This window comes from Cyrtonyx montezumae, unplaced genomic scaffold (assembly GCF_038088225.1).
Source record: "Cyrtonyx montezumae isolate F1298 unplaced genomic scaffold, pur_monq_1.0 scaffold_20, whole genome shotgun sequence".
In the NCBI taxonomy this organism is placed as follows: Eukaryota; Metazoa; Chordata; class Aves; order Galliformes; family Odontophoridae; genus Cyrtonyx; species Cyrtonyx montezumae.
The window spans coordinates 1,659,108-1,685,516 of NW_027071937.1; the positions used below are offsets into that span (position 1 = coordinate 1,659,108).

The window sequence follows — 26,409 nt, forward strand, 5'->3', positions numbered from 1 at the left end:
CATCCAGAAAATGATGTAATTCCATTTTATTTTATTTTTTAAATACTTTCTGGCTTACTAATCAAGCAGCAACCCACCCAGTTCTCCTCTTTTATTATTTTGTTAAACTCTGGCTTCAGGAGAGTTCAACAAATGTTCGTAGTAAATGGATATAATTTCCTAGTTAGCAAACCAGTCATTAAAGAATACCTCTGGTGTACATTATTACAATGATCAATCAATATCAAAGTACTGAGCAAAAAGAGAGGAAAGGAATTCACCAGGACAGCTAACTAAAATCTGGGAAAATAATGTTGATTAAGATGGATTTGAATGACTTCAACACTGAATCTGAGGCACTCTTTTTAACGAATTGTTTTCAGGCTTAATAGCGTGTGTACGTACCACAGCACACACCTCTCAGGAATATTGCTGTGAGCAGTCTGCTTTTTTCATGGCTTTTTCTCAGCATGACTGATTAAGTGATTATTTCCATTTTTGTTTGTGCTGACAAAGATGACAAAAAGATTATATTCCTGTAGAGGGAAAGGGTGATACGAGACCCAATGACAAATTAGACTCATTGTCAATCAGATTATTGACTTCGGAATATTATTGTCTACCAGAGCCAGTTTTCATGGGCTAGCTCTCTGCCCCAGTGCTCCCTCCTCAGCTTTCCGGCAGGTCTGGATGATCCACTCATGCTCCTCATCATCTGAAAGGGAGAGAAAGAGATCACCAAATGTCACTGTTTCACGTTTGCTCTTTGAATGACCAGCGTCCCGCTCAAACAAACATTTTTTTCTTGGAGAAAAAACCCCGCTCTTGGCCATTGGCAGCACTTGGAACATATTTTTGTTTAAAAAGATCATGTGTTGTTGTGTTGGAATTTGTCTATGCAGGAGATATGGGCTCTGTGCTAATGCTTCTGATTACTCATCTGTTTGATAAGATGGACTTGGGTGGAGCTGAGATTTACACATACGTATGTGTATAAATATATATTGGCTTTTTTTGACCATGTGTAGGAATTATGTTGCAATGATCAGAAATGGAGATACACGTTTCTTGAATACTATGTCCGTGTTGCTTGTCAGTTTATGAAAAGTGAAGGCAAAGAAAAATCAGCAGTCAAAGCCTGGGTTCTCCTCTCCCGTTGTTCTGATGGTGCTGTTTTTGAAATGTGCGTTGTGATAGGTGTCACTAAGCTGACACACTACTGAGAGGCATATCTCAGAGCATCTCATGTGTTCTTTGTTAGGACTCGTGTCTGCCATATTCTCAGAGCATGAAAGTGCGGAAAGAAAATGTCAGAGACAATGTAGGAAAAAACAGCTGTCCAGCAAAGGTTGAATAGAAATGTGTATGATTACAGAAAAATAACTTGGCAAATGTAAATCGTGGTGTCTTAATTCCAGGGACTTAAACAGTCTTGTCTTCAAAAACTGTTCTACAGCATTTTGTCATGTTTGTTTAGGGGGAAACAGATCTGTGCAGTAGACCAGGAAGCCCTGGATAAAGGAAAATACAATAGGAGTATTTATTTTTATATAAATTAAATACCTTTAGAGCTGATGCTTGCATTTACCACTGTCTTAACAAATTCTCATGGTATGTGCTTCTCGCCTGTCTCTACCTCAGTGTTAAGGGTTTTATAGCAGCCTTTATTACCTAAAAGCAGAGATGGTTCCTGGGAGGGAGCAGAGGGGGCTGTGGTGCTGGGGTTGTGAGCATCTCTTGGCATAGCACGGGATCCCACCTCCTTGCAGAGCTCCTGCTTGGCAAGGGCAGATCAGATCAAGGATGAGGCCTGTTCCTTGGAAGGGACTCGTGGATTCTCATGGAAACCTTTTGGTTGGAGACTTGTTCCTTTGGGTTAAAGTGATGTAATAGCATTTGAAATGTAAAAGGCGTGAGCTGTGCTAATCTAAGAAGTGAACATTCACAGAAGGGTGTGTGATGAATTAGGTTTGTGTACAAGAGTCTTCAAGCACGTAGCTAAATCTTACTGATTATCCTAGTGGGTTTTGAAGGGACAGCTTTGCTCCTTTCCTTTTTTCCCCTTTTCCCCTTTTCCCTTTTTCCCTTTCCTTTCCATGCTGCCCCCTCTCCTTTTCTCCTTTCTGTTCTTGCAAGCTGAGTGCAGATTTCTTTTCTCACAAGGTGCTGCTCCCAGGGAGCTCTGCTGGCATCCCGATCAATTCAGGCTGAAGTAAAGCACGTGCCAAAGCATTTGTCCCTTGTCAGAAGGGCAGCACTCCCCTGGCACCCTAAGCACAGTGCTCAGGAAGGCCTGTAGATCTCAGGACATTTCCCCAGGCAGTTTCCCTGCACTCTGCTCCTTGCACAGTGCCTGCTCTCTGACGAAGGGCTGCTGATGCTGACTGATCCTTTTAATGGCATATTTCTTATTCAGACATAAATTAGGAGAAAATAAATCCTGGAAAATATGCTAAAAGGAAAATTAAAAAGATGAGCACTGAACATCACTGGCAGACCATGCAATCCTGACACAGGCAGAGCTTCCATTGGGGGCTGCAGCAGGAATGCAAATGTGGTCCTTCAGCTTTCTTAAAAACATCAAAGCCGTAATCAATGTGCTGGCTTTTGTTCTATGCACTAGGTGTTCCAGCTCTGTAATGAGGCGATCACGTGAGCCCAGGCTATGACAGACATTGTCCAGTGTGGGTAGCTGTGGTTTTAGCTGGGATCTCCCTAACTAAAAAAAACCAACTCTGTCTGAGCTTGTAGTAATGGCACAGACATGAAACTTTGTCTATTTCTGTCATGGTGAAGGAATAAACAAACCTTAAACATGCTACACATCACCACTATCTAGCTCATATTTGGGTAATGATGTAAGTGGCTCCGTCAAGCACTAGAAATAATCAGCCCACCTTCCTAGTGAGAAATCTGTTGTGGTCACGTAGCAGCATTGGGGCTGCAGGCACTGAGAAAGGCAGATGCTACACCTGGCTTTGTGTCACGGGTTTCCAGCACAGCCCTGGTTTGCCTTGCCTCCTTCTGCACTGTTTCCATTACACGAGCAGATCGTGCCGTGCTGTCAGCCTCCCCAGAGCAGCCTCACAATGCTCATGCAGCATTCAGATCCCATGCAAATTAAATTAATCAGCTGCAAAAACTGAATGAGCTGTATGGATTTCAGCTTTGTGTATGAAAATGAAATATAGGTGTAATGACTTAATAAAAATATAGATATTCGAAAGCACATCCTAGCACTGCCATCCAACCCGAGATTGCTGTACAACTGCTCCTCAGTGTAGGTAAGAGGAAGGGAAAGCAGGAAAGCACAGATCCAGCACAACCAGAACCACAAAACCAGACATCAGAATGGCTTCAGGGCCAGCTACGGGAGAAGAGGCAGAGAAATATTAGAATGTAAAGAGTTAAGCTATGGTAAAACATACTTTTGCTACACTAAAGAAGACTGGTTGATAATTACTGTAGTTTTAGGGCTATTTGAATCAGTGCAGCTGCAACCTCTTCAGTAGTAACCCCTGAAACAAGACAAACTGGGTTTATTGTACTGAACAAGTCTTAAAGCTCCTCCCTGATTGTTAGTAATTGGCAGCAATGGACTTAACAGCCTCTTGACTACCCTTTTTACACTCTACCTGACTGTGCAGCTAACAATTTAAATCACAGATGCCGATCCTTCTTTGTGGCAGCTGCCTGTTAACTACATGTTCCTCTTTTTCTGTCACTGGCTGCTTCCATAACCCTGCAACACCAGGGTTAGATTGGAGAATCACATTTCATCAATATTTAAAATGGAATTAAACCTTGAAGTTTGATTAGTGCTACCAGATAGTGAGTTGTAATTACTATTTTGCAAATTACAATTGTTTGAATATGTTAATATGATTGTCTGAGCACATCTTCACCTTCAGAAGTAATTTTCCCTTTAAAAAAGATTTGAAAAAAAAAATACAAACTCTTTAATCAGTGGTAAATTATCACCCTGTGCACAATTAGGTGGTATGGGGTTCTTCATGTTGCGTGCTCAATGTGGTGTCAGCATATTTATCTTTACAAGTTTATTCTTTTTTTATTTTATTTTCCTCAGCAGAATATACATTTAGGGGACATACTTTGCTGAAACAGGACTGATGTTTTAATTTGAAGGTAAACAAGAAAGATGTGGCTGAAAAGGTTACAGAGATCTGTTGTGTTCCTTTTCATTTGGTCAACATCAACAAGTTATTTAGTTTGAAGTTAATGAAATATTACCACCATTATCATGGCATAGAATTGAAATCTTGAAGCAGAGAGAGATAAAGTTAGATCTTAATGGATGAGCAGCTAGAATACGTGTTACTATTGACTGAACATCACAAATGATTTCTGTATGTCTCAATCAAAAATAAGATCAGTTTTCTACAACCCACAATATAGATTTTGAATACTGTGGGACAGATCCTCAGCCAGCCCAACCTGAGACTGCTCCTTTTTAATTTAAGTAATTAATTCAAGCTGTTTTCATTAAGCAGACTCAGAGCATATGGAGCCAATCCTGGTAGCCACCTGCATGACCAATCTCTAAAGCAGTGTCTGTTCCCACTGGAATACTGACTGGGGTGTAAGTCCTAGGGATCTGCTGTGATCTAGGTGCGGGTGTATCAGTTGTGATGGAACATTTTTTATATAACTGAGACCCAACTGAGCCTGCTGGTCCTACTTTGCTTCTGTAAGGAGCACTTCTTGTATGGGAACTGCTGAATCACGGCCTGAACCACTGATTGGTGACCTGAGGTGAGCACCCAGTCAGCCACGGGGCACAGGTGGAGGTGATACACCTGTGTGATTGGAAGGGGTGGAGCCTGGCTCCACCTCTCCCAAACCCCATTTAAGGGCTGACCACCACCAGGGAAGGATCTCTTCTTGGAGATTTCTCCTGTGTGGAGTCAATGGCAAGTCTCTATCATCATAAAGGTGAGCCACTCTCTTTTGCTAGTTATCTGTATATCATCTATATAGACCTATTAAAATATACCGTTTTCCATACTATTTTCGTTGAGTACCATTCTTGGGGGTTATTTACCCTACACCTCTTGTATTAGTTCTTCTTAACAATTACTGCCCTGTAGCTCTCTTCCTTGTTTGGGGTGAATTTAGGAAAAGGTCCATGTGATGGTCAATTCTGTCAAAAATGCTGTAAGATATTTTATGGTGAGCTCAACGCTGCTGCAAAATTAAACCCTTTACCTAATTTTCCATGTTCAGTCTAAAAGTAGCAAAGTAGGGGTAGGAGTGACTTCCCCAACCACATGCTCTGTGTTTCTCTCACAAGTGCAATTAGAAACAGCTGAAAAGTCAGGGGGGCTTGCTGCAGGGTGCTTCTAAGGGGTGACTTGAAACTACAAAGTAATTTAGGTGCATTTAACCTTCTTATGCTTGATGTATATTGCAAAGTTCAGAATTATTTGCTTCTAGCTATTGCTGTTCTGTGTTGCTTATGGGAACTTCTTCTGCAAGAAATTTCTTGAGGTTCTGTAAGCCATGACACGTGACTGCCAGCAAACAGCAGCATCATCTTATAGGCTTCAGGATTTGTTCTCTAACTTGTGTTTTCTTGGGGAACTACCTGGGGGTACATAGAGTGATGCACTGCAGTGAAACTGGAATGTGTGGTGGCTTACATAGGGGAAGAGCTACACTGTCCAACTCAAAAACCTTCCCTACCTCTGGTCTGACTCTGCATTAGGTCTTCATCCTACGCTATGCAGCTGCACGTGGCTCTGGTGTCTTAAAGGCTCTATTTATGCCAGATGCTTGATGTGTGCCAAAATCCAGATCCTTGGTTCCCACCTCTGCACAATGGAGGGCTGGGACCAGGTGTGAGCATGCATCATCCCTTTGCTCACTGCTGCTATTACAAGCTATGAGAGCAGGGAGGGAAGCAGCTGTGCCCTGATGTGTCCCTCCATTGGGGGCTCATGCTCCAGCACAATCCTGTGGCTGTGAGACACAGCCAGGTGTCCGAGCAGCTTCCCATGAGCAGGGTTTATCAGAGCACATGTTTACAGGAGACCATCCTTGAGCTCGAGCTGAGTTTCCTCTCTGTTTGTAGAGGGCCGAGCACATGGAGGATGTTGTAAACAACAATATCAGTTAATTCTTTTGCATGCCTGACTCCTCCTGTCACCCGCAGCGCGGTTTATCATGTTCTTCCACTGCACAATCACAATTGTATGTGATAGCATCTCAGCCCTGGATTCTGCCTGGCACACCCCTTTCATTTCCACTGCCCCTCTGGATCCCTAGCACCTCTTTCCTTACTGCGCCTGACCTCACCAACATCAAGGCTGGCAAGAAAATGGAAAACATGTTTTCAATTAACCTTTGCTTCCACCCACAAATTCTCACCCTTCCATTTACATTTAATTACTGTAATTCCAAAATGGCCCAAAAATGAACTTCCCATCTCCTGTAAAACTTGTTTGCACGTGAATGGTATAGCTGAATGTAAGTGCCTATAGGACTTGTGAATAACCTGTCTAATGTGTTCACAATGGGATGGCTAGCTCACGAACAAAGCTGTTTTTCTTGGCATGCCACTGTTTGGAACTGGAACTTTTGTAGTTTCCAAAACGATAAGTATTTTAAGACCAGGAAACCACAAGGAATGGCACATCTGCAAAAGCTGCAGCTACTGAAATTGCTGTAGTAACTTGTGTCATGATGCCACTATTTTCATTGCTGGTTATAGTATGAACCAACATGATTTATATCTAATGATCAGTTTTACTCAACAGAGGATATTTTATATTAAAGCACTTAAGCTGAGTTTAATATAAAAATATTTTCTTGGTTAAATGGATGAGTGGCCTCCAACCATGTCTGTCATCTGAACAGAATTTGATACTCAGGAAGTCATAATAAATATGCACTCTACAGTGACATTGAAGCAATCTCTGCCTTCTAATGTTTGGGTCCCTAAACAACTTGCTTGTTGAGCACTGAGTGTTACTTAGGTGTGCACCTCTCACATCAGGACAAAAGCTACTTATGTAAAAATAGGAAGAGGTAGAAAAGAGACTTGGAGATCCAGATTAAATAGCTGCAGAAAAATATCTAACCTTCTTCTTAGTGTAATATTTTTTTCAAGCCTTCTGAGAATCACAGGAGTAATGAGCCAGGAAAGTACATACAAGAAAATGGAGGATTTATAACAATGTGAGCAGAAAAACTGCCCTGGGACCAGCTGCAAGGGAAAAAGGCATGCAGGAGATGGAGGAGACAAGACCAAAAGGTGGATTTGTATGGACTTGTGTAGAGCCTTGTGGGTAAAGAAAGCAAGCTGAGTCCCACGGCAGAGAGACAAAGTACTTTTTGCAAAGGTATTTCAGAAGAATTTGAATGAAAGAGGCCAGAAAGAGGAGTCAGCAGAAGTCAGGAGAGAATGCAGGAAGGATGAGAGCTTTGGTTGTTGCAAGAAAAGCAAAAGGCTTCTCATATTTGTTTGCTCTATGGCTGTAAATGGAGAGTAGCATAGGATCTCTATTTTACAAACTCCTTTTTTCAGAAATAAGTTTGTCAGACAAAGTAAAGGAAAAAGATCAATGGATTGCAATAAATGCCATTTAACATAAAAATACATAAAATTTACAACTCAGTTAACTTATCAAATGTTGAAAAAAAATCAGCAAATAATAGACACCATTTGTTTTGTTCAGAGCTCAGAGGTAGAGACCAAATTCTCTAAATTAATTTCTGCAAAAGCTGTTTTTTGTGTGCTCTTTTCTTTTTTCTTTTTTTCAAACAGGTCTGGATCCTATTCGTTGTAGAATATACTGATTACCAACTATTTTTAAGAGCTTTACACAAACATTATTTCTTTTGTTGTGTGAAATGCAGAATCAGCCATCTGGCAAATGCCCCAGAGCTAAAATCTTTTACATGACATATAATTCAAAATGATTAAATATACAACAGAAAATAGCTATAGCATTGCACTTAAAATAGCATGAACTTTTACTGCCGATCAAAACTGATTTCTTTAGCTTAACAAGTATCCAAAGAACAATTATTTGAAGAGCTTTTAAGAGTTTCAATATGTAGGAACTAAACCTCATCTAAATTCAGTGTCTTAAGTCAAATAAAAAAGAAACAAACGTACAAAAGATTAAATGGTTCTGTGTTGTAAGTAGACATTTAAATCGATGGGAAGCTAAATTCATTCGAACAAAAATACCGTATCCCGTGTACGTGTATTGCTGGGGCTTTCCCCTCCTCAGCAATAAGGGCATCTGCCAAAACAGCTCCTACATTCTTAGGCAATGACTGCAGACTAGCCTGGAATCAGACTGCTCATCCACTCCCACCATCATCAGGATGGGCAGTTTCAAAGAAGAACAGGGATTAAAGATCAATGCATGATCCCTAATGCAGTCTTTTCTTTTTCCCCTATGCTGTAGTCAGCTGTAAGTTAAACCTGCAGTCTTTTCTCCAGAAATACTCCAGGCCTGAAGAACTGCCAGGTCCTCACCCCAAACCCAATCCTGCAGTAGTTTATGAGAGCACACACAGATCTGAGTGAATTCGGGGTATGTGAGGGTAGGTACAGAAATATTACCCTACAAAATTATTCAGTGGTTATGGCTGTTTCTCAACTATGTTTTCCACACAAGTAAAGTCTTAATTTCTCAGATGGTGCTTGGTGTGGGTTGCATTGGAGCTTTCAATCAAAGAAGCCTAAATATAGCAGATTTATCTAATGGATTTACATACTTGGGTAAGCCTGATATGGCCAAATCTCTGCTGATTTCACCCCCACCCAATAAATAAATAAAAAATAAAAGCTTCTAAATCCTTTCAGACCAAGCTTGAGAACCTTCATCCCATACTAACAATGTGAGGTAACAATAAGCCCATGATTATTAAGGCTTAAAATTAAAAGGTGTTCTCAAACTTGCCTGTGCAGTTGGGTCAGACTCAAAACCAAGGAAATCTGGATGGTCTAAAACTAGAATAAAATAATATTCTGGAGTCTTGATCTTTTCAGCTTATAACGATTCCTTAAACAGCAGGTCTTTTCCTGCTGCTTTTTATGAGACTTTCAGGCTTGCAGAAATGCTAGGCTGATTGCTGGTTGGCTTGGGACTGCAACAGCACTGAAACCTCTCCTCTTAATGGGCAGTTGCCTTGGTTTTCTGGGCCTAATCCTGCTCTTAGAAACATGCGTATTAGTTCAGTTAGCTGACTGAGTTTATAGCATAAATGTAGGCTTCGTGTCTTCCTGTTCTTGATAGCATATAAAGAGATGCACATATTTCAGGTAATACCGACTGCGGTGCAGAAAGCTACCACCCTACACACTGTACTCATACTAATTTAACCTGAAAGTGGAACACAAAAGTAGAAGCACAAATTTTCTCATATTGCAAAGAGCAAAAGTGTGTTTCATACTATTTAACCAAGCATCAGGAGAGCTGCAGGAGAAACAGAGCAATTTTCATCAGAAGAGAGACCCAGGCAATCTCCTGTTGTGCTTTCCTCAGGAGAACAAGATTTCTATTTCTGACAGTTATTTTCTCTTTGAAAGTTACGGGCCTCTCCAATATTTGGGGGTCCTAAAACTTGAATCATTTCTCTTCTTTTTCCAACCTGCTTTGCATTAAGCGTAGCATCAGACATTTCCTACTTCTCCCTGAAAAATTGGGAAATCCTCCCATCTTTCTATTGACTAAACTCTCTTACAAAGGTGCCAGGAGACCAATTTCTGGGAGGAAAAGAAAGAAAGAATACTCTGACTGAAACAGGAGTCCAGTCCCAGTGCCTTTTTAAAATAAACAACATATCTCCTTACAAACCAGTATTATTATTCTTATTTATGGGTCCAATTTTGTGTACTTCGCAATAGTAGAAAAAAATTGAAGAACATATGAAGAATGAAGAGAAATTTGAGCATCCCCAAGGAAACAGAGGTTTGGGGATGGAGTAATAGCTGCAAGACTGAAATGAGAATTTGGAAAACTTTGCTAGAGAAAAAGTATAACAGAACTGTTGCTGTCATTTTATTCTCTGGGCCTGATTATATCTTCATGATGGGCCTTTGCTCTGCTTTAGCAGTAAGAGCTCTAAGTAAATGAGGATCAGACCTCCGTGCTAGTGAAATGCAAAGCTTGCCAAATTTAATAGGAGTCTCTACGGTACTCTATGAACACTCATCTTGACAAAGAAGTGGTGGAAGCAAACTCTGTAATTGTAAATGGAGACTGCTGTTTTCTTGGTTTTTTTTAAGTTTTTTGGAATGGTATCTGGATGCTGCCAGTTTGGCAGGAAAGTCAGTGCCAAGGCAGTATGTTTCCTTGCTCTGTTTTCCCAAACAGCCAAGAAACAATCAGAAATTGCTTCATAATAGGGGCAGGGTGAAAGGTGAGAGCTGGAGTATTCTTTATGCCTGCTTCCAGACCTGAGGAAGATAGTGTCGTTTTGGTAAACCTGTCAAGCTGTTGTAAGAACTTCCTGAATGCTTCCTACCATCTGCTTTTGATGCTTTCAAGACTTGGCTGGAAGCCTGGAGGTTTTCCTGCTCCTTCCTGCCCAACCTATAATGGAGTAACTCTGGATCTGTTCCCTGTCATTCCAGCCTCTTCCTCAGTTTCTTCTGCTTACAGCTGGGCTTTTTAAATTTTTTTTAACTACAGTGGCCTTGTGCCCTGAATCATCTCTCCTGGGGCAGAAAGAGTTCCTCTGATGTTGAACAAGTGCTGGGTTTTTCAATTGTGTTCATGTTCTTAAGAGGAAGGGTATGGCCTACATGACACATTCCTTCTTCACACTCGCATCAACAAGATTAACTTTGTGTCCCGTGTTCGCAGGGGAATGGTCACACAAAGCACATCTCCAGCAACTCTCAGACCGCACGCTGCGCCGTTCTGCTCAGTGAATATTGATTGATATGATTTGTAGGGTTTGAGATAATTGTCATCAAGGACAATGAGTTCAAAGAACAGATTAAAAAACAATAAATTGAATTCCAAGGCGTTCCCTCCTGTACTAATCTGTGTAGGTTCCTGTGTTTTTGGAAAGCATGTTGCTTATCTTCCTCATCAGTAGGCCCACTGCATTCCAGTATTTTGGATCGATGCCATTTGTAATAATCTGGATCAGTTTTTATTCAACGTTTATAAAACAGGCCATGTATCATAGGGTATATTTTATAGCAGATGGTATCTCCAATTCATTTAGCTTCCCCCCTTCACTTCCCTCCTTCGATATCACAGTGCACACTTAAAAAAGCTCTTGAAAGTAGAGCTGAGCAGAATTTTTTTCAACAAATAGTAAATATTCTGAAAAAATTGAGTTTCCCAGCAACAAAATTGTTAAACTGTGGTACACTGAAAATGCAGTGTTCTGTCTTCTAGAAACATCAGGTCTTGTGACTTGGATGTTAGGAAAAGAAAAGAAAAAAAGAGGAGAGCTGTTCCTTTGAAAAGTATATATGTACTGAAAAGGGTGACAAACACAGTTTAAATAACAGAATACAAAGCAGTTTTTTCAGGTCAGATTCTCTTTGAGTTATCCTGGTGTTGAGGGTTCTTCTGTTTGTCTATTATGTGTAAAGTTTCCCTCTTGATGAGAACTGAATTTCATCAAGGTTTGTTCATCTGGGTACTGATCCACAAGATCCAGTCTTTGCCAGTTTCTTCTCAAAACACAGCTCTAGAGCGTGACAGGACAGTTTCCTATTTAGCAAGGTATCAGCCCTAAAGTTGGGGGCTGTTCTCACACTTAAAGATAAGCAGATGCTTAAGCTCTTTGCTGGTTCACAGTAGAGCCTGTCAGTTCTCAGGAGCAATGCTGCACACATTACTGCCATTCCTTTCCTTGAGATCATAATGGGAAGGATTGAAGGTTTTCCTGAGGTTAAGATCCTAAATGGGAATACAATTATTTCACTGTAATTTTACAAAATGCGATCTATACAACTCTGGGGATACATAAATAGCTGATAAAAACAAAGATTTAATAACTATTTTAGCTTAGTGATAACGGAACCAAATCACTTTTGGAAGCTTCTGCTTTAACCACCCAGCCTAAAAGATATGCCAAGTATGTTTACCAGAGTTTATGTTGCCAAAGAAGTTGATCATACCTGCGTTTCTCAGAAACCTCAGCTTGTAGTCAACGACAATTCTGGTTTTAGGATTATAGAACCCATCACCGCAGTCGTAACATCCTTCTGGGATTTTTCTAGGAGGATCCAGATTTGTAAGCTGGGAATTGCCTAAATTAGAAACAACAACGGCAAATGATTTGCTTTATTTTGGCTTTTTTTTTCCCCTTGCATTTGTGTCTTTGATCAAAATAGCTGAGAAATATTACATCTCCTTGGCGTTTGCCATAAAAACAACATCATCGCTTTACAACGGATTTTATGAAACGTTTGGATTTTGCTGATGGGGAAAATGGAGAAACACACGGAAAAAACGGGGTAAGAAGACATCGCCCATTTCCCTGTGGTGTGTCACTCAGCCGCGGTGCCAGCACGGCCGAGGCGGCCGCTAACCAAGCCCAGCAGCGCTGGGAACGGCTCCTGCGAAACGCAGGCGGGACACAAAGGTCCGATCCGGCTCTCGTGAAGGGCTGCGTGGGATGGGCGCGTGCCCGGTTCATCGGGATGTGGATGCGAAGTAACGGGCTCCGTCCCGCTGCCCCGCGGGGGTCCCGGGGCACCGCATCGCAGCGGGGCGGCCCCGCACGTCGGTACCTGCGGCTCTGAGCCCGGCGCAGATCTCGCTGCAGAACCTCCTGTCGTAGCCGTCGCAGTAACGCCACTTTTCAGCCGCGTATTCGAGGCCGTCTGCAAAAGTGAACCTCCCCTGAACGGCGCGTCCCGGAGCGCTCGGTGAGAGCCGGCAGCTCCCGGGCCGCGACCCCCGCTACGTCCCGCCGTACCTCCGCGGGCACCCCGCGCTGCCACAGCGCCCGGTACGTGCCGCCGCCGGGGAACAGCAGCGCGCCCTGCCCGTGGAACGTGCCGTCCCTCAGCTCGCCGCGGTACTCGGTGCCCGTAGGCAGCGTGTAGGAGCCCCATCCTTCCATCCTGCGGGAGAAGAGGGGCGGTTGGGACCGCTCTCTCCCGACTCCGTCCCCTCTCCCCCCGCCGAGCCCACCTGCCGCGCTCGGTGCGGCCGCAGTAGCGGCTGCCCGTCACCTCCATGGCTGCGCTTCGCGGCGCGGTCGCCATGGCAACGCCGCCGCCGACGGACAGCGCCGCGGAACGCGAAGCCCCGCCCCCCGCCGCATGCGCGTTCCTCTCGTCCCGGCGGCGGCGCATGCGCCGTGGCGCGCGGGCGCTGAGGGGAGCTCAAGGAGAGCGGCGCCGCCATGCCCGGCACCGTGCAGGTGCCCTCCTTGGAGGAGCTCGACGTGCAGGAGGTGAGTGACGGGCTGCTCCCGGCCCCGCTGCTGGGGAGCCCGCTCCTATTGCCGCTTTGCCCCGCTGCAGGTGGCCGTCAGCTCGGCTGTGCTGAAGGCCGCGGCCCACCACTACGGCTCGCAGTGCGACCGGCCCAACAAGGAGTTCATGCTGTGCCGCTGGGAGGAGAAGGACCCGCGGAGGTGTCTGCAGGAGGGCCGCCAGGTCAACCAGTGCGCGCTCGACTTCTTCAGGTCAGCGGGTGGGGTGGGGAGCACGCGGCTCCTTCGCTTCTTAGGCCGTCCTGTGTGCTTCAAGTTGACCTTGTCCTTTAGTGCTGTGCTGCGGAGTGGGTTGTTGCTCGTGGATATGTCGTGACATCTGGAAAGCGAGGTGAAGTTCCACTCTGTCGCCTCTGTCACACACTTGCTACTGTAAAACTTCAGTAGCTTTGAAACGGACCTCTTGTGACAGGAGTAGAGGTGGAGCTGTGTGTCGGCGTTGTGTTGTTAGGCTGCTAGCGGAGCACCTGATTCAGTTTGCTCAGAGCATATCCTCTTCCTTTGTAACAGGTGGTAATCAAAGCCTCCCTCCTTTCTGAGGTGAAGACATCAGAGTAATTGGGGATTATTAGAGCACCGTGTGATGTATGCTGTGGTAGTTAACAAAAGGAACATCCCATATGGGAAAGCTGTGTCCATCTATTTCACAAGGACACTTTTTGCATGCTGGTGAAGTTGTTGCTGTTCCTACTTATAGCTGCAGCAGTGCAAACTTCTGTGGTGCTGGCATTAAGTTCTGTTCAGTGGTGCTTCAGGTATTGACTTCTGACAGCCTTAGGTGGAATGAGGAATTACATCTAGGAAAATTCAGAAGTCGAGGTTTGAATGAGTAAGAGAGAAAAACTTTAAAGCTATACAGCCTGCCAACAATTTTCTTTCTGCAATCTTTTACAGGAAGATAAAGACACACTGTGCAGAGCCATTTACTGAATACTGGACGTGCATTGACTATAGCAACTTGCAGGAGCTCCGTCGATGCCGAAAGCAGCAGGCAGTATTTGATAACTGTGTGCTAGAGAAGTTGGGCTGGGTGAGACCTGACCTGGGCCAGCTCTCTAAGGTAACTGCCTGCCTTTCTGATTGGGTGCTCAGACTCTTCTTTCATCTGTGCATTTTTCCAGACCAGGTGTCAATTTTTTCTCCCACCATAGGTGGTCATACATAAACTCAACATGGGAAGCTTGTAGACATTACTAGAACTCAGGATTCTGTCAACATTCTCTAGTGTGCCTGGAAGACGTGTACTTTGCTCATGCTTCTTCACTAAATTTACTCTTCTGTAATGCAGTGACCCTTCCTTTAGCAGTGAAGCTCCCATGTTTGTAGAACTAACTATGACATAACTATGTATAAAATGCCAAGTCCATGTTGTGTCCTTAGTGTGGTCTGGTGATATTTTCTCTAAGCTAGCTTTTCTGTTAAATGCCAGAGAAGTTGCACAATTCTTTACTTTGTCTTTACAGGTCACAAAAGTGAAAACAGACCGACCTATCCCTGAGAATGCCTATCATTCTAGACCTAGGCCAGAGCCCAATCCACCTGTTGAAGGAGAGCTGAAGCCTTCTCCATTTGGCAGTAGGCTCTTTTTCTGGACCTGGTAAAGTGAGCAGACTGTGCCATAACTAAAGTACAAAGATATGCAGATTGCAAATGTAAATTGTCCAGTACATGTTGAGTATAACTTTAACTTTCATGATTAAAGAGAAAAAAAGTTATGTGACTTAGCAGATTTTCTTTAAACATACATGTCTATATTTCTTAGCTGCTATGATGTGTGAGCATCTCCACTTTGTACTGTGTTCTCTGCAGTCCTTCAGCCCTGGGTGCCTTCTTAATGCCAGTGGTGATGGCTGCTTGATAGTGGCTGCCAGCCTTTGTCCAAGGTGCATATAAAGTTAGTTTGCATCTTTGACTACTGCTTCAAATGATCAAAAATCAGTGTGAGAGCCCTGTCATTTGCCTCAGGCAAAGTTTGAAAGCTAGCAAGATCAATGTCTTCCTGTACAAACTTGCAGCTAGTAATTGTGCTTTTTTTTTTTCCCAAGGGACTTGCTCTGTATAGATTTTTACCTAGGACCTGCCTAGGAGTAAGTCTTTAGTCTGAATTGGTGGTTTTGATGGGTTTGAGATCAGTACTGCTTTCAATAACACAAACCTCATTATCAGCTACTTAAGCCTGTTCAGGTTGGCTGGCTGCTTTTGGTTATTTTTGTTAATGGAGAATGCAAACTATTCCATCAGCAAAATCACACTGAAGTTTCAACTCCTTTAAGAAAGATTGTCTTCTGAAGGACTTTGTTCTGTTAAGCAGTGTGAGAAGGTACCTTGCCTTCTTCTGAAGGAGCTGACATGGGGTTTGAGGCTAGTCCTTTGTTTTGTCTCGCTGATTCTTTCTGATTGAGGATTATGGCAGCTTTCTCTGACTAAGCTCTCTTTTCTGCAATATCTAGGTCTTATGTTCCATCAATCTAGTCTTTCCTTTGCTCTTCTCCGATGAGAAGAACCTTATTACGAAGGACAGGAAAAAGAAATGAACTTGTTTTCACAAAGCTGTGTGCAGTTCAGTTTGACCTTGGCCAGATTGTGTAGTCTGATCCACAGCAAATACTTGAATAGTACGTTACTCCTTGAGTAGACCAACAGTGAAATCAAGATCTGAAGATTTACCATCTCTTTGTTTGGGGTAGGATTAAGCTGTTATGTGTCAGTAGCTGAAGCACGGATCCATGGAGCTAGATGAGAAATTATATAACCTTTATCTAAGAATAGCTCATGTATGGTGTGGCTGATGGATTCCTGCTAGTTTCTATTTGGGTATGTAAACTGAAACTCAGAAAGCAGGTGCTGTGGCATACATGTTTGCATTTTAATGTACATATCATGCTGCCTTAACACCTACTTGTCTAAGCCTTTGCAGTTTCTCCTTACAGATGACTGCCAGTATTTCAGAGCAGCCATATATTACTGAAGAAGGATAAGCTCTTTTCCCCAGAGATTGAAATTATAAGAAGTTTGAGGTCTAATTGCATTCAACTGCAGTATCATCAAGTAGAAGATGCATTTTCCTGTGATGTTAAAATGTATTGCATCTTATCTTGTTGGCCCATTCAAATTCTTGGGCAACCTTACAGAAATATATTTTAGATATTGGCAAAACGTGGTAATAGCTGAAAATTGTCCCATACAACATGCTGACGTTTTGGTACTGATCATCTGCTTTTGAGTGGACATTCCTGTAGTCGGCCCCTAATCATAATTGGAGGTTGCAGTGTTTTGTTTTCTTTTAATTTCCTGTTAAATTCATTCTGAAAAGAATGACATTCATAAGCAGGTGGGGAGGACATGTTTACAAGTCCCACCTTTACACTGACTCGTATTGTAAGGGGAGAAAAAAGATTTATGCTGCAGCCTCAGTGGCTTAAGACTTGTCATCTTCCATGACAGCTGAATCTACTAGATTTTGGATTGGAGGTTATTGATCCTGTAATGATGTGCTGGTCTTGTTTAAAAGCCAGAATTAACTGCTTTCTTAGGTTCCCATTTAAGTTTCGTGCAGGAGTGGGAAGGTGAATTTACAAAAGAGTGCAGTAGAGGAGGATAGTGAAGTGATCATAAAGTCAGGTAGAATTCAGCTGTACTATGTGTACTTCTTTTGTTAACTTTGAGGCAGTTACTTCATGTCTTTTATCTCCTGGCTGTATCTCCACAAGAAGTCTTGCCAGAGGTCTGTTTCTTGGTGCTTTGGACAGTGCCTGTATGTAGCTATTTCTGTTGAAAATTGTTGTGTGGCTTTACTCAAACATAGATTCCCCCTTTGGAGCTGTAATGTTTTTTTGGAAACTTTAGAACAAGTGAATGTCAAGATTGAGTAAAGACCATAAAACTATTTTTGAGGAATGTATCTTGACATTTTTTTGGCAGATGGAGAGCAGACGCACACAGATTCAATGCAGATATTTTACTGGCAATGTGAGAAGTGCTATTTGTTATGTTGTAGGCTCTAAGCTCTGCCAGAGCTTTTAATCGTGTGTGAAATTAATAGAACTTAAAGCCAAAGTAATGGTAGTTTGTCCCATGCTGTGGTCTGCATTAGGCAGAAATTGTGAGTGTAGATGGGAGGAGAAAAATCCTACTGCTATTTCCAGCCTTAGTAAGGGAGGAGTGTGCATTTCTGGAGTTCTTTTGAGGTGCTAGCATCACAACATTGTTCCAAGGAGAAAGTACCCCTGCAAGATACATCTGGCAGTTTGATACCCCCTGTTCTTAAAAGGTTCTTCTCCTTTCCCAGGGTGAAAGAGCTGGGCATGTCCTGTTAGCCAGAGTGACAGAGAGTCCAGCAGCAAAACCTGCTTGGCTTACAGCCCCCAAATTGTTCATCTGGGAAAGTAGTGGGAAGGAATTGATTTTAATAAGCCCTCCTGCCTATTTAGTAATTCTATTGCATGTCACTGTTCTTGTTTGTTGTTGTTTTTTTTTAAAAACAGACTTCTAGAATTCAGTTTAGGTTGAACTAGCTTCTCAGACGTGTGTAGGCTTGAGGTTTGCTAGGACAAAAGCCTTTCCTGTATTCTTCCTCTGGCTTCAATTGTTTCTTGAATGTAACCATGATAAATGAAGTAGGATTTTATTTTATTTTTTGCCCATTCATGAGTAGAGAAAAAACTTCAAAGGTTTTGCAGAATCTTTACCATCAGAAAAAAGATATTTCTGTGAAGGCAGAGTGGAAACTGGGAGTTCACAGTAACTTTGTTTAGTTTTTGAAGGCTTGCTGTCTACTCTTCTACTAAAAGCATTTTGGAAGCAGAATCCATCTGGGTATTAATAGGAGATTTAAGACTCCCTCTTGTGGCTGCTTCCAAGTTGATCTTTGGGTATTTGTGTGGAGATCTTGCTAATGTGGAAGTCCTAAGGCTAATTCAGTATTGCTAATAGAAACTTGATTAAATATATTTTTTTGTTATAAAATTCACTTAAACACTGTCTCAACTCATTCTTTTTTGTCCTTTCCATAGAAGAAAAACCCACTCCTAAATTGAGTGTGAAGCAAGAAGAGGAAGGAAAATGGGTTGAAGGAATTGTGATTGCCTCAATCACATTTGATGCAAGTTAAGGATGTTAAGACAGCCAGAGTAGATAGAAGTTGTTGGGAAACCCCAGTGTGATTTATTTGCTCCTGTGAATCAGAAAAGTTCTGAACCTGCTGGGCCAGTGCCAGCAGTGGGTGACAGTCAAATACAGAAAGCAGGTTGACTGCAGTGTTTAACTTCATGTAAAAACACATTATTTGTTCTATTAGTGATAGACATGACTTTAACAAATGGCCTTAAATGTAACCTTGCCATTCTGTGAATGCTTTTATGGCTATGATAATTTGCACATGAGCCCTTTTTGGTGGGATCTTGAGGTCAGTCTGTTCTGAGACATCTCCTGCATGGCTGGGAATGATACAGATAGTATCTCGGTAAAGGGAGAAGGGCAGAGAAAATACATCCCAGCAAACTGGAAGCAAAATGTCTGCAGTACTACTTGGTACATTAGGACAGTAAATTATCTCAGCAGACAGATGCTGAAAGGGAGCTGGTTCTCAGCTCTCAGGCACCAGAGGCAGGTCAGTTTGCTCAGCAGTGCAGGGGTTATTCCCTTTTTTTTTTTTTTCTCTCTCTACTTCAAAGGCAAGTTTTTCAATTCCCTTACATGTATTGCAAAAGCGTTGGCAAGCAACGTGTACATTGGTGCAGGTTCCTCTTATGTGATATCTGTGGTTGATGACAGCTGTGCTGTGTGTTCTGAGCTTGCTGTCTGGCTGGGAACTGCTCCAGGCTATTGCAGGGCTGGGACGCCAGCAGAAGCTGCTGAGAGTGAAGAGCTTTGCTTTATCTAGCTGGATCCAGGAGTAAGAGGACTGAAAGCAGGGAAATAACAGCATTTAATAAGTGAAAAGCCTTTCTATCTTGCCTCCATCCCAGGCATCTCCTTGTTGCTGCTGCCCTTGCTGCCTGGGAAATAGCTTAGATCACATTTGTCTGCATCTGTCTATTGCAGATGCTCAAACAAAAGGATTCTGACCTGCATGTTCTTGTTCTCTTGTCTGGGCGGGCAAATGTGGATGGTTCAGGCAAGTGTTTTGTTAATACTGTTCTGCAGCACAGAATAGTGAACAGCTTTTTCTATTTTGATTGAGTTTAAATTAATTTCTCCCTTCTCATCGGTGGAATAGAGGGCTGGTAAGAATGGCCGTGCCTGTTGCTTTGTTAAGGTTGGCTTTGGCACCAAGAAAGGAAATAAAATACAGGGGAAGGGGAGCTTTCTAAAAGAGCTAGGGGTCTGCTCCCAAGTTGACAGATTAAAGCTTACAAAACACCAACTGAGGTAGTGTTTTGTAACCTCTAATATTTGTAGGATCAGCATGGCAGCTCTGTTAAGGACCATGAGTCACTGTGAGGGTGGTTCAGTTCTTTATGTGTGGTAGTGCAACCTTCTACTTCCATGCGATTGGGAGCTAAAATTTACATCGACTCAGAATTACCTCTTTGGTTAGAGCACTATCTGACCTCTGCTTTGTTCTTGCTGCCTGCTTACAGCTGTGCCAAGTGGAACGTGACCTGTCTGAGAGAAAAGGACTGCACAGAGCCCTTCAGCATCAGTCACAGCGATTGCAGTCGCTCCCCAGCTGCTCTCTGGGCTGCCGTGCCTGGTCTCTGCCTGGCTGCTCCTGGGGGACACAGTCAGGTGTGGCCCGACTTGGCTGTCGTTTCCAGGAAGCTGCTGACAGCAGGCCTGACCCTGGCCATGTGCACACAGCGGGAGGCTCTGCCTGTCCCCAGGCGCGGCCTCAGGCGCTCGTGGCAAGCCTGCGCTCCAGGCTAAACAGAGGAAGGTGAGGGTCAGCAGCAGAGAGCTCTGCCCAAGACTCAGGAAGCACATTTTGGCAGAGGAAAGAAATACAATACAAGCAGGGAGGAAAACTCAGCTTCCATCCAACCCCCTCCAAGAAGCTTTTGGCTCCCTACGGCTGCCAAGTCTTTACTATCAGTTATTGTGCTCTTTTATTGTTACAGGCTCTCCTGTTTGTTTTCTGCCTTTACACCAGTGCTGCAGAGGGGAAAGGACAGAGCAATCTGGGAGCAGTGTGGGCTGGAGGGCAGAGCCCTGCTCAGGGGACAGGCAGCCCAGCTCCCCCTCCTGCCTGCCCAGTCTCCTGTGTGGCCTTGGGGCACAGCACATCCCTTCCCTCCTTGCTCTGGTGGTTACACCCTGCACAGAGCTCTCTGCTTGTTTACCATCTTTGTCCTTGTAAAGTGCCTCAGTGGAGTCTTGGGCAAAGCTGTGCTTGGCCAGGACAGGCACAGACCCTGCTCAAATACTTTCCCTAGAACAAGCTGAAGGAGCTGTGCAAACCCCTACCCTCATCACTTACCTTTCAACAAACCACTTTGCTCTGCAGGTGCTGCCCATACTGGCAGGGAATAGAGATATCTATGTCAGAGAGATGGGAGGTAAGAAGCAGCCCCCTGAGCACAGAGTGTGTTTTGAGCAGTCCTGGAAGAGTGTTTACTGTTCTGAAGAGCAAGGATCTCTCCTGTCTTCCAGAGATTGCAAAGGTAGAAGTGAGCTCTCAGATCTGGACTGTTTGTGCTCTGGTGTAATAAGTGGCAGGGAGCCCAGGAACCAAGGGAATTAGCTGTAGAAGTGGAAGTCCCCAAGGCACGAGGAGCACCAGTGCTTGTCCTTGCAACCCCTGCTCTGCTCCCCATCATCACTTGCTTAGTGCCTTTGTTTCTTCCAACCATGAGTGAAACCAGTTGTGTGAAGGGCATGACATAATTATAGTCTGGGAATTCCGCTGGAGAAATCCTTTTGAAGATTTACTAGTCTGGCTAATTACAATAAAACTATGAAGGTGCTGCACTCTAAATTATTAACAGTTAATGAGCGGAGGCTTCTGCTTTCTTGTACTTCTTGCTGCGAAACAAAACAGACCAATTCTGGCTACGTCAGTAGTGTTTTCTTTTAGGAATGCCTGCCGGAGGCATGCTGACACACTTTCACAGCACCACTGTCCATCTCGTTTGCTGTTAGCAGACCACTGAACTAAAAACGTAAGTCTTCCTTCCTTCTTTCCATGTTTACTGCTTTTCCTTATGCTTGATCAGTGACAACAGCCTGGAGGATTTATTTGCTGTTTGTTGACATTTTCGCTTTCTGATGCACATCCTTACATTACCCTGTGGAGTTCAGGCTGTGTCAACCATAGAGGAATGGTTTAGGGAGCAACAGCCTTAGCTAAAAATGCCCATCCCATGTGCCTTCCTTCCCTAAATACCTGCATTATGAATATGCTTGAAAGTTCTGAATTTGGCTATCTGCTTCCATGTTCTCTTTTCACCTGTTCTTGTCCTTAAAAATACTTGCTCTCTGTACCAGCATCCTTATTGTATATAGAGAGTGCATTGTGCCATCTGTAATAAACCCACAAGGACTCATTCTCTGCCTGCACCACCTCCTGGTGCAGAGAGATGTCTGAGACGCTCAGGAGCAGCAGAGAACCTTCAGCCCAGGGGCTGCTAAGTGCTGCTGCCACAGCACTGGTGCTACTGGGTGCTGGCAGCAGGCTGAGCACGGCGGTGAGCTGTGGGTGGCTGGGCGAAGTGCTGCAGAACAAAACTGAATTGAAATGATTCTTTCTCTCTCCTCCTGGCCTGCGAGGAAATCTTTTTCCATTTACTATAGAACATGGTCCTTAATAGTGCTGAAGTGTTCTACGTATTTTAAATAAACATGAGTGGATTTGAGCCCAGGAGGACATGAAAGAATGCAGCGTTTGCGGGGTACCGGCCCGGCACACATGTCAGCAATTTGGCTGCCTTGTGTACTTTGGCTTTTAAAAAAGCATTTTAAAGTAAACAAATGAAGGAAAATCTGGCAGCTGGATTTCAAAGTAAATTGCTTTCAGCTGATGGACCCCGTTTCCAGCTCGCTTGGGTAGGACTGAGCTCTACGCATCCAGCAAGAAGAGCTAGTGGCCAAGGAGGAGAGCGGAGGCGGGAGGGAGAACAAAAGCAGGGAAATTCTGTGGATTTAATTCTTCCATTTCCTTCCTTTGCACCAAACACTCCCTGCCTGTCACTGCCCTGCTGTCAGCCAGGCAGGTCAGTACTTCGGGTGGCAAACTGCTCCGTTCTGCCCCAACCGCTGCTCTGCTGCAGCTCCTCCAGCACGGCTGTGCCCCTGAGTGCTGGTCCTGCTGCTGTCCCCACGTCCCCTCTGCGGGCTCTGGGCCCTGCCCTGGCATCGCCCACCAGGGGAAGCAGGGCTGGAAGTGGCAGAGATAACGCGGGGCTGAGGAGGGCCTCCGGAAGGGCCTGGTGTGGCCCCGAAGGAGGAGACTCAGCACATGCTGACAGATAATAACGATGTCCCGGGCTGGACAAAGCGGGGAGGTTGCTGAGGTCACGCTTTGGCTCAGCGCTGGGCTCCTTCTGCTTTGACTCGCGTTTCCTCAAGTTTATAAAACTTTCTGTGGGTTGGTTCGGTGGAAAGGGCAGAGGAAACCGGAGGGTCTGCAGCGGTGGTGGAGCAGGGCTGGGGAGGAGGGCTGCTCCATGCGCACAGTGCTGCGCTGCCCTGCAGCCCCCGGGGCCGGGCAGGGCCGTGTGCTGTGCTGTCCCTGAGCTGCGTGCGGGAGCCGGCCTGCTGCTCGTGGCCGCACACAGCTCTGTGCCGTGCTCCCTGCGAAGCCAGAATTACTCAGGACAGTTTGCTCTGGTTGGCTTTCATCTTCATAACTCAACCAATGAACCATTTTGTGGCCAAAGTGCCACCAGCTGTAATGTGAAAGGGGGAAAAAGTGGCAAAACCTGGGTGAGCAACACTGAGACAAAATGGCGGCCGCGCTGAGGCGGCGCCGTCCACATGTGCAGCCTGGAGCACTGAGCTGCATCAGCCCTTGGCACAGGCGGCCTATGGCTCTGCTGCTGGGAGCTGTGCACCCATGATCTCACCCAGCAGTTCCTGGCACTCCTTAACGCCATGGGAAGGCCTTTCCGAGGCAGCCCCTTTTCCAGCCCCTGGGTGCTCTGCTGCGAGTGCAGCTCCGCCATGACAGCACTGACAGCTGCAGGGGAGAGGCTGCAGGACTCAGTGCAACGGCATCTCCTGGTTTCTGTGACTGCTTTTGGCCTCAGGTGGGCAAACAGCAGGGGGAGGTGTCTGGGGGGTCTGGAGCCTCTGGGGGCTGCCAGCTCATCGTCCCTCGCTGAGGGCATGGGTGGAGAGCTGGGCAGGACCCTGTGTCTCCCCTGGGGTTATGGGGAGAGGCCGCAGTGGTGATGCTGTGGGATATGCAGTGCCAGTGCTGAGTGACTCGGGGTGTGGGGCTGGGGGGCCGTGGGGGAGGGGCAGTGTGTGGAGGACTTGCTGGTGTGGGGAAGAGGCTGCAGGTGGGTAACACTCCAGCCCACATTCAGAGGAACAAAAACAAGACAGTTGCTGTGGATGTCCCTGTGATTAACGGAAAGAATATGTAAATGTATATAGCAGTTACCATAGCTACTGGAGGCATTACGCTGGGGTGGGGGAAGGCAGAGCCCCCAGCCCAGCCCAGGTCAGGATTTGCATTCACAGCACAAGAGCATGCAGCACCCCATGAGGCTGTCACAGAGCAGCTGGGCTGCTCTCACCTTGTGCCATCATGGTGTCTCTGGTACCCCTGGCACCCCAGAGCTGTGTGAGGGGCAGCAGTGGGTTTGGGCTGCAGGATGGCACAGCAAAGATGTGGCTGCAGGGGCTCAGTCATGCTGAGTGCCTTGGCCCTGCCGCTACCACGCAAAGTGTTTAACCATGGGGCCACAGCCCCTTGCTAAGACCTGAGCACCCCTTAAATCCTCAGGGCAGGAGGCACCCTGAGAGTGACATCCCTCAGGCAACACGCTGCCACACAGCAGCTCAAAGCTTGTAGCCCCGATATGCTAACCTGCACACAGGTGCACCAAGCCCTCAGGTGGCCCAGCCCCACAGCTCATTGCTGGCTGATCCTATAAAGCTGAGAGGGAAAAGGGGCTGTATTTGTCTGGAACCTGCAGAGCTGCCCCTGCCTGCCCACAGGTGCTGATGTGTGCCTCTGTTATGTTGTACTGCATTATGTCACATTGCATTGCTCACCCACATGGCTGCTGGGAGCCTCGAGACTCAGGGGCCTCCGTCTGCCCACGGGTATTGAGCCCTCGCAGTGCTTGTGCCCTCCGTGAGCCTTAGGGTGTGCTGGGTGGCCACAGCCAGAGGGTGAGAGTGAAACCTGCTGATTTTCAAGCACCCTAATCCAAAAGCTCCAGGCTGACAGCCCTACTGCCTGCGGGACAGCAGAGCTGGGGGGATCCCAAAGGATGTGGGGACCCCAGGCTCCTCCGCCTGCTCCGTGGCCGTTACAAATGACAGGCGTGCACGGCCAGGCTCTCATGTCTGCTATTTTCTTATAATTTAAGAGCCTTCCTCACATTAATCTTTTTATTTTTATTTTGACAAATGTATGTTTCCAGGAAGTTGCTGAGGTCAAAGCAGCATCTGTTGCTCGTTATTTTGGGGGATGCAGAGGGTCTTTGTGAGGGTTTCCAAAGCAACAATGAATTAAGTGGTTTGTAAAGCGGAGAGCAGGAATGAGGAGAGGGCTGGGGCTTCCCGAAAGGCAGCTGAAGATGCTGATGAAAATCAGATCAGCTCGCTTGTATTTTCTTGGAAACTTGATCTATTTTTCTTGTACAACTGTCAGCCTGACTCCTGTATTTTGAGCTCTTGGCAGGAGCCAGCTCTGCGTTTCGGCACCGGGATTAGCGTGGCCGTGGTCAGACATGCACTCTGCTGTGTGCTGGTCAGGGGCACGTGCATGGCACCAGCCACGGTGTGCTGCGAGGGGCAGGGACAGGAGAGGGCCCAGGGACCGGCAGGTCCTGCTGGGGTGCTGGCTGCAGGCATGGGCCTCAGGATAACAGCCAGCACAGGGGTGCTGGCCACAGCCCTTGTCTCCTGAAATCAGTCTTGGGGCTGAGTTCACACCTTGAAATGCCCCTCACTCCTCCCAGGGTGCTGCTTCTGCTGCCTGCTCTCAGTCACCAAAACTAGCTGAGGAGTCAGTGTAGGGTCAGTCCCGAGGCCAGGGCTCCCATGTGGAGCTGGTGTAGTGTCAGAAGCATTTTTTTTTCTTGCAAAACAACACAAGGGGGGTCTGGTGCCAAGGCGAGGGCTGCTGAGGAGCCCAGGAGATTTATCGCTGAGGAAATACTTTCTCCAGCGCCGGCTGACGGTCACAGCAGGAACAATGGGAGATTCGCAACGTGAACAAAGCTGATTTCGTTCTTCTTTTTATCAATGCGTTTTCCTTGCGGAGCCTCCCTTCCTGGAAGTGGGAGATGCAGCTTCCCCCACGCTCTGGCTGTGTAATCAGCAGGAATGGCAATATCCTGGCTGGGAAGCGAGCTGTGAAACGCTGTCGCCCGCGCTGATTTATGAGCCCGGGACAGCGCAAGCCGTGGCAGCAGCCAGCAGCAGGGCTGGCCCAGGGACAAAGTGCCAGGGCGCGTGCAATATCCACATATTCTTTCTCCTCCTTGCTGGGTCCCCGGGGAGCCCGTGAGGGGAAGTTAATGGATTAGACACACACGTTCTGTTTTATTTTATTTTTTTATTGCCCTGTCTTTCCAAACGCCTTTAGCAGACGTGCAGTGACAATGGGGCCGGACAGGCGTGGGGGTCAGCAGCCTGCATGCAGGAGGTCAGCATGCTGCATGCCAGCCATGGGCACGGATGGTCCTGGGAGGACTGGGGGTGGCCCCACAGCCCAGGCCATGCGGTGCCCACAGGCTGGGCAGCACCATATGAGCCATCCTGCACCCCCCCTGTGCCACACCGTGCAGTCCTCACCCAGCATCGAGAATATGAAATGATTATTTCAAGTGATCAGATTTTAATTATGCAACACAGAGGATGATT

The 26,409-nt window shown here is 45.7% G+C and overlaps 3 protein-coding genes across 4 annotated transcripts in view; 1 reads left to right on the forward strand and 2 right to left on the reverse strand.

Moving 5' to 3' along the window:
* Positions 1-26,409, reverse strand: part of PTGS1 (prostaglandin-endoperoxide synthase 1) — a 145,433-nt gene that overhangs the window by 49,946 nt on the left and 69,078 nt on the right. The window lies entirely within an intron of this gene.
* Positions 42-13,195, reverse strand: MORN5 (MORN repeat containing 5). 2 transcript variants are annotated; one of them, XM_065737368.1, is made up of 5 exons: positions 13,122-13,195; positions 12,904-13,051; positions 12,716-12,827; positions 12,101-12,232; positions 42-694 (listed from the first exon to the last, which is right to left on the reverse strand). In XM_065737368.1, exons 1-5 carry the CDS (start codon positions 13,193-13,195, stop codon positions 615-617), a joined length of 546 nt encoding a protein of 181 aa, XP_065593440.1. In that variant the 3' UTR covers positions 42-614. The 2 variants fall into 2 exon arrangements, with proteins under 2 accessions (XP_065593440.1, XP_065593441.1); XM_065737369.1 differs by lacking the exon at positions 42-694 and adding an exon at positions 11,817-11,879 and having other exon boundaries at positions 13,122-13,171.
* On the forward strand, positions 13,281-18,405 carry NDUFA8 (NADH:ubiquinone oxidoreductase subunit A8). The gene is made up of 4 exons (XM_065737370.1): positions 13,281-13,386; positions 13,457-13,620; positions 14,323-14,488; positions 14,892-18,405. Exons 1-4 carry the CDS (start codon positions 13,336-13,338, stop codon positions 15,027-15,029), a joined length of 519 nt encoding a protein of 172 aa, XP_065593442.1. The 5' UTR covers positions 13,281-13,335; the 3' UTR covers positions 15,030-18,405.

Excerpts from the sequence above, each read along its gene's own strand:
- NDUFA8 (XM_065737370.1), top strand. The coding sequence starts at position 13,336 with ATGCCCGGCACCGTGCAGGTGCCCTCCTTGGAGGAGCTCGACGTGCAG. Across the intron at positions 13,387-13,456 it reads AGGAGCTCGACGTGCAGGAG|GTGGCCGTCAGCTCGGCTGT; the intron begins GTGAGTGACGGG and ends GCCCCGCTGCAG. Across the intron at positions 14,489-14,891 it reads ACCTGGGCCAGCTCTCTAAG|GTCACAAAAGTGAAAACAGA; the intron begins GTAACTGCCTGC and ends TTGTCTTTACAG.
- MORN5 (XM_065737368.1), bottom strand. The coding sequence starts at position 13,195 with ATGGCGACCGCGCCGCGAAGCGCAGCCATGGAGGTGACGGGCAGCCGC. Across the intron at positions 13,052-13,121 it reads GGCCGCACCGAGCGCGGCAG|GATGGAAGGATGGGGCTCCT; the intron begins GTGGGCTCGGCG and ends CTTCTCCCGCAG. Across the intron at positions 12,233-12,715 it reads CGCCGGGCTCAGAGCCGCAG|GCAATTCCCAGCTTACAAAT; the intron begins GTACCGACGTGC and ends TTTCTAATTTAG.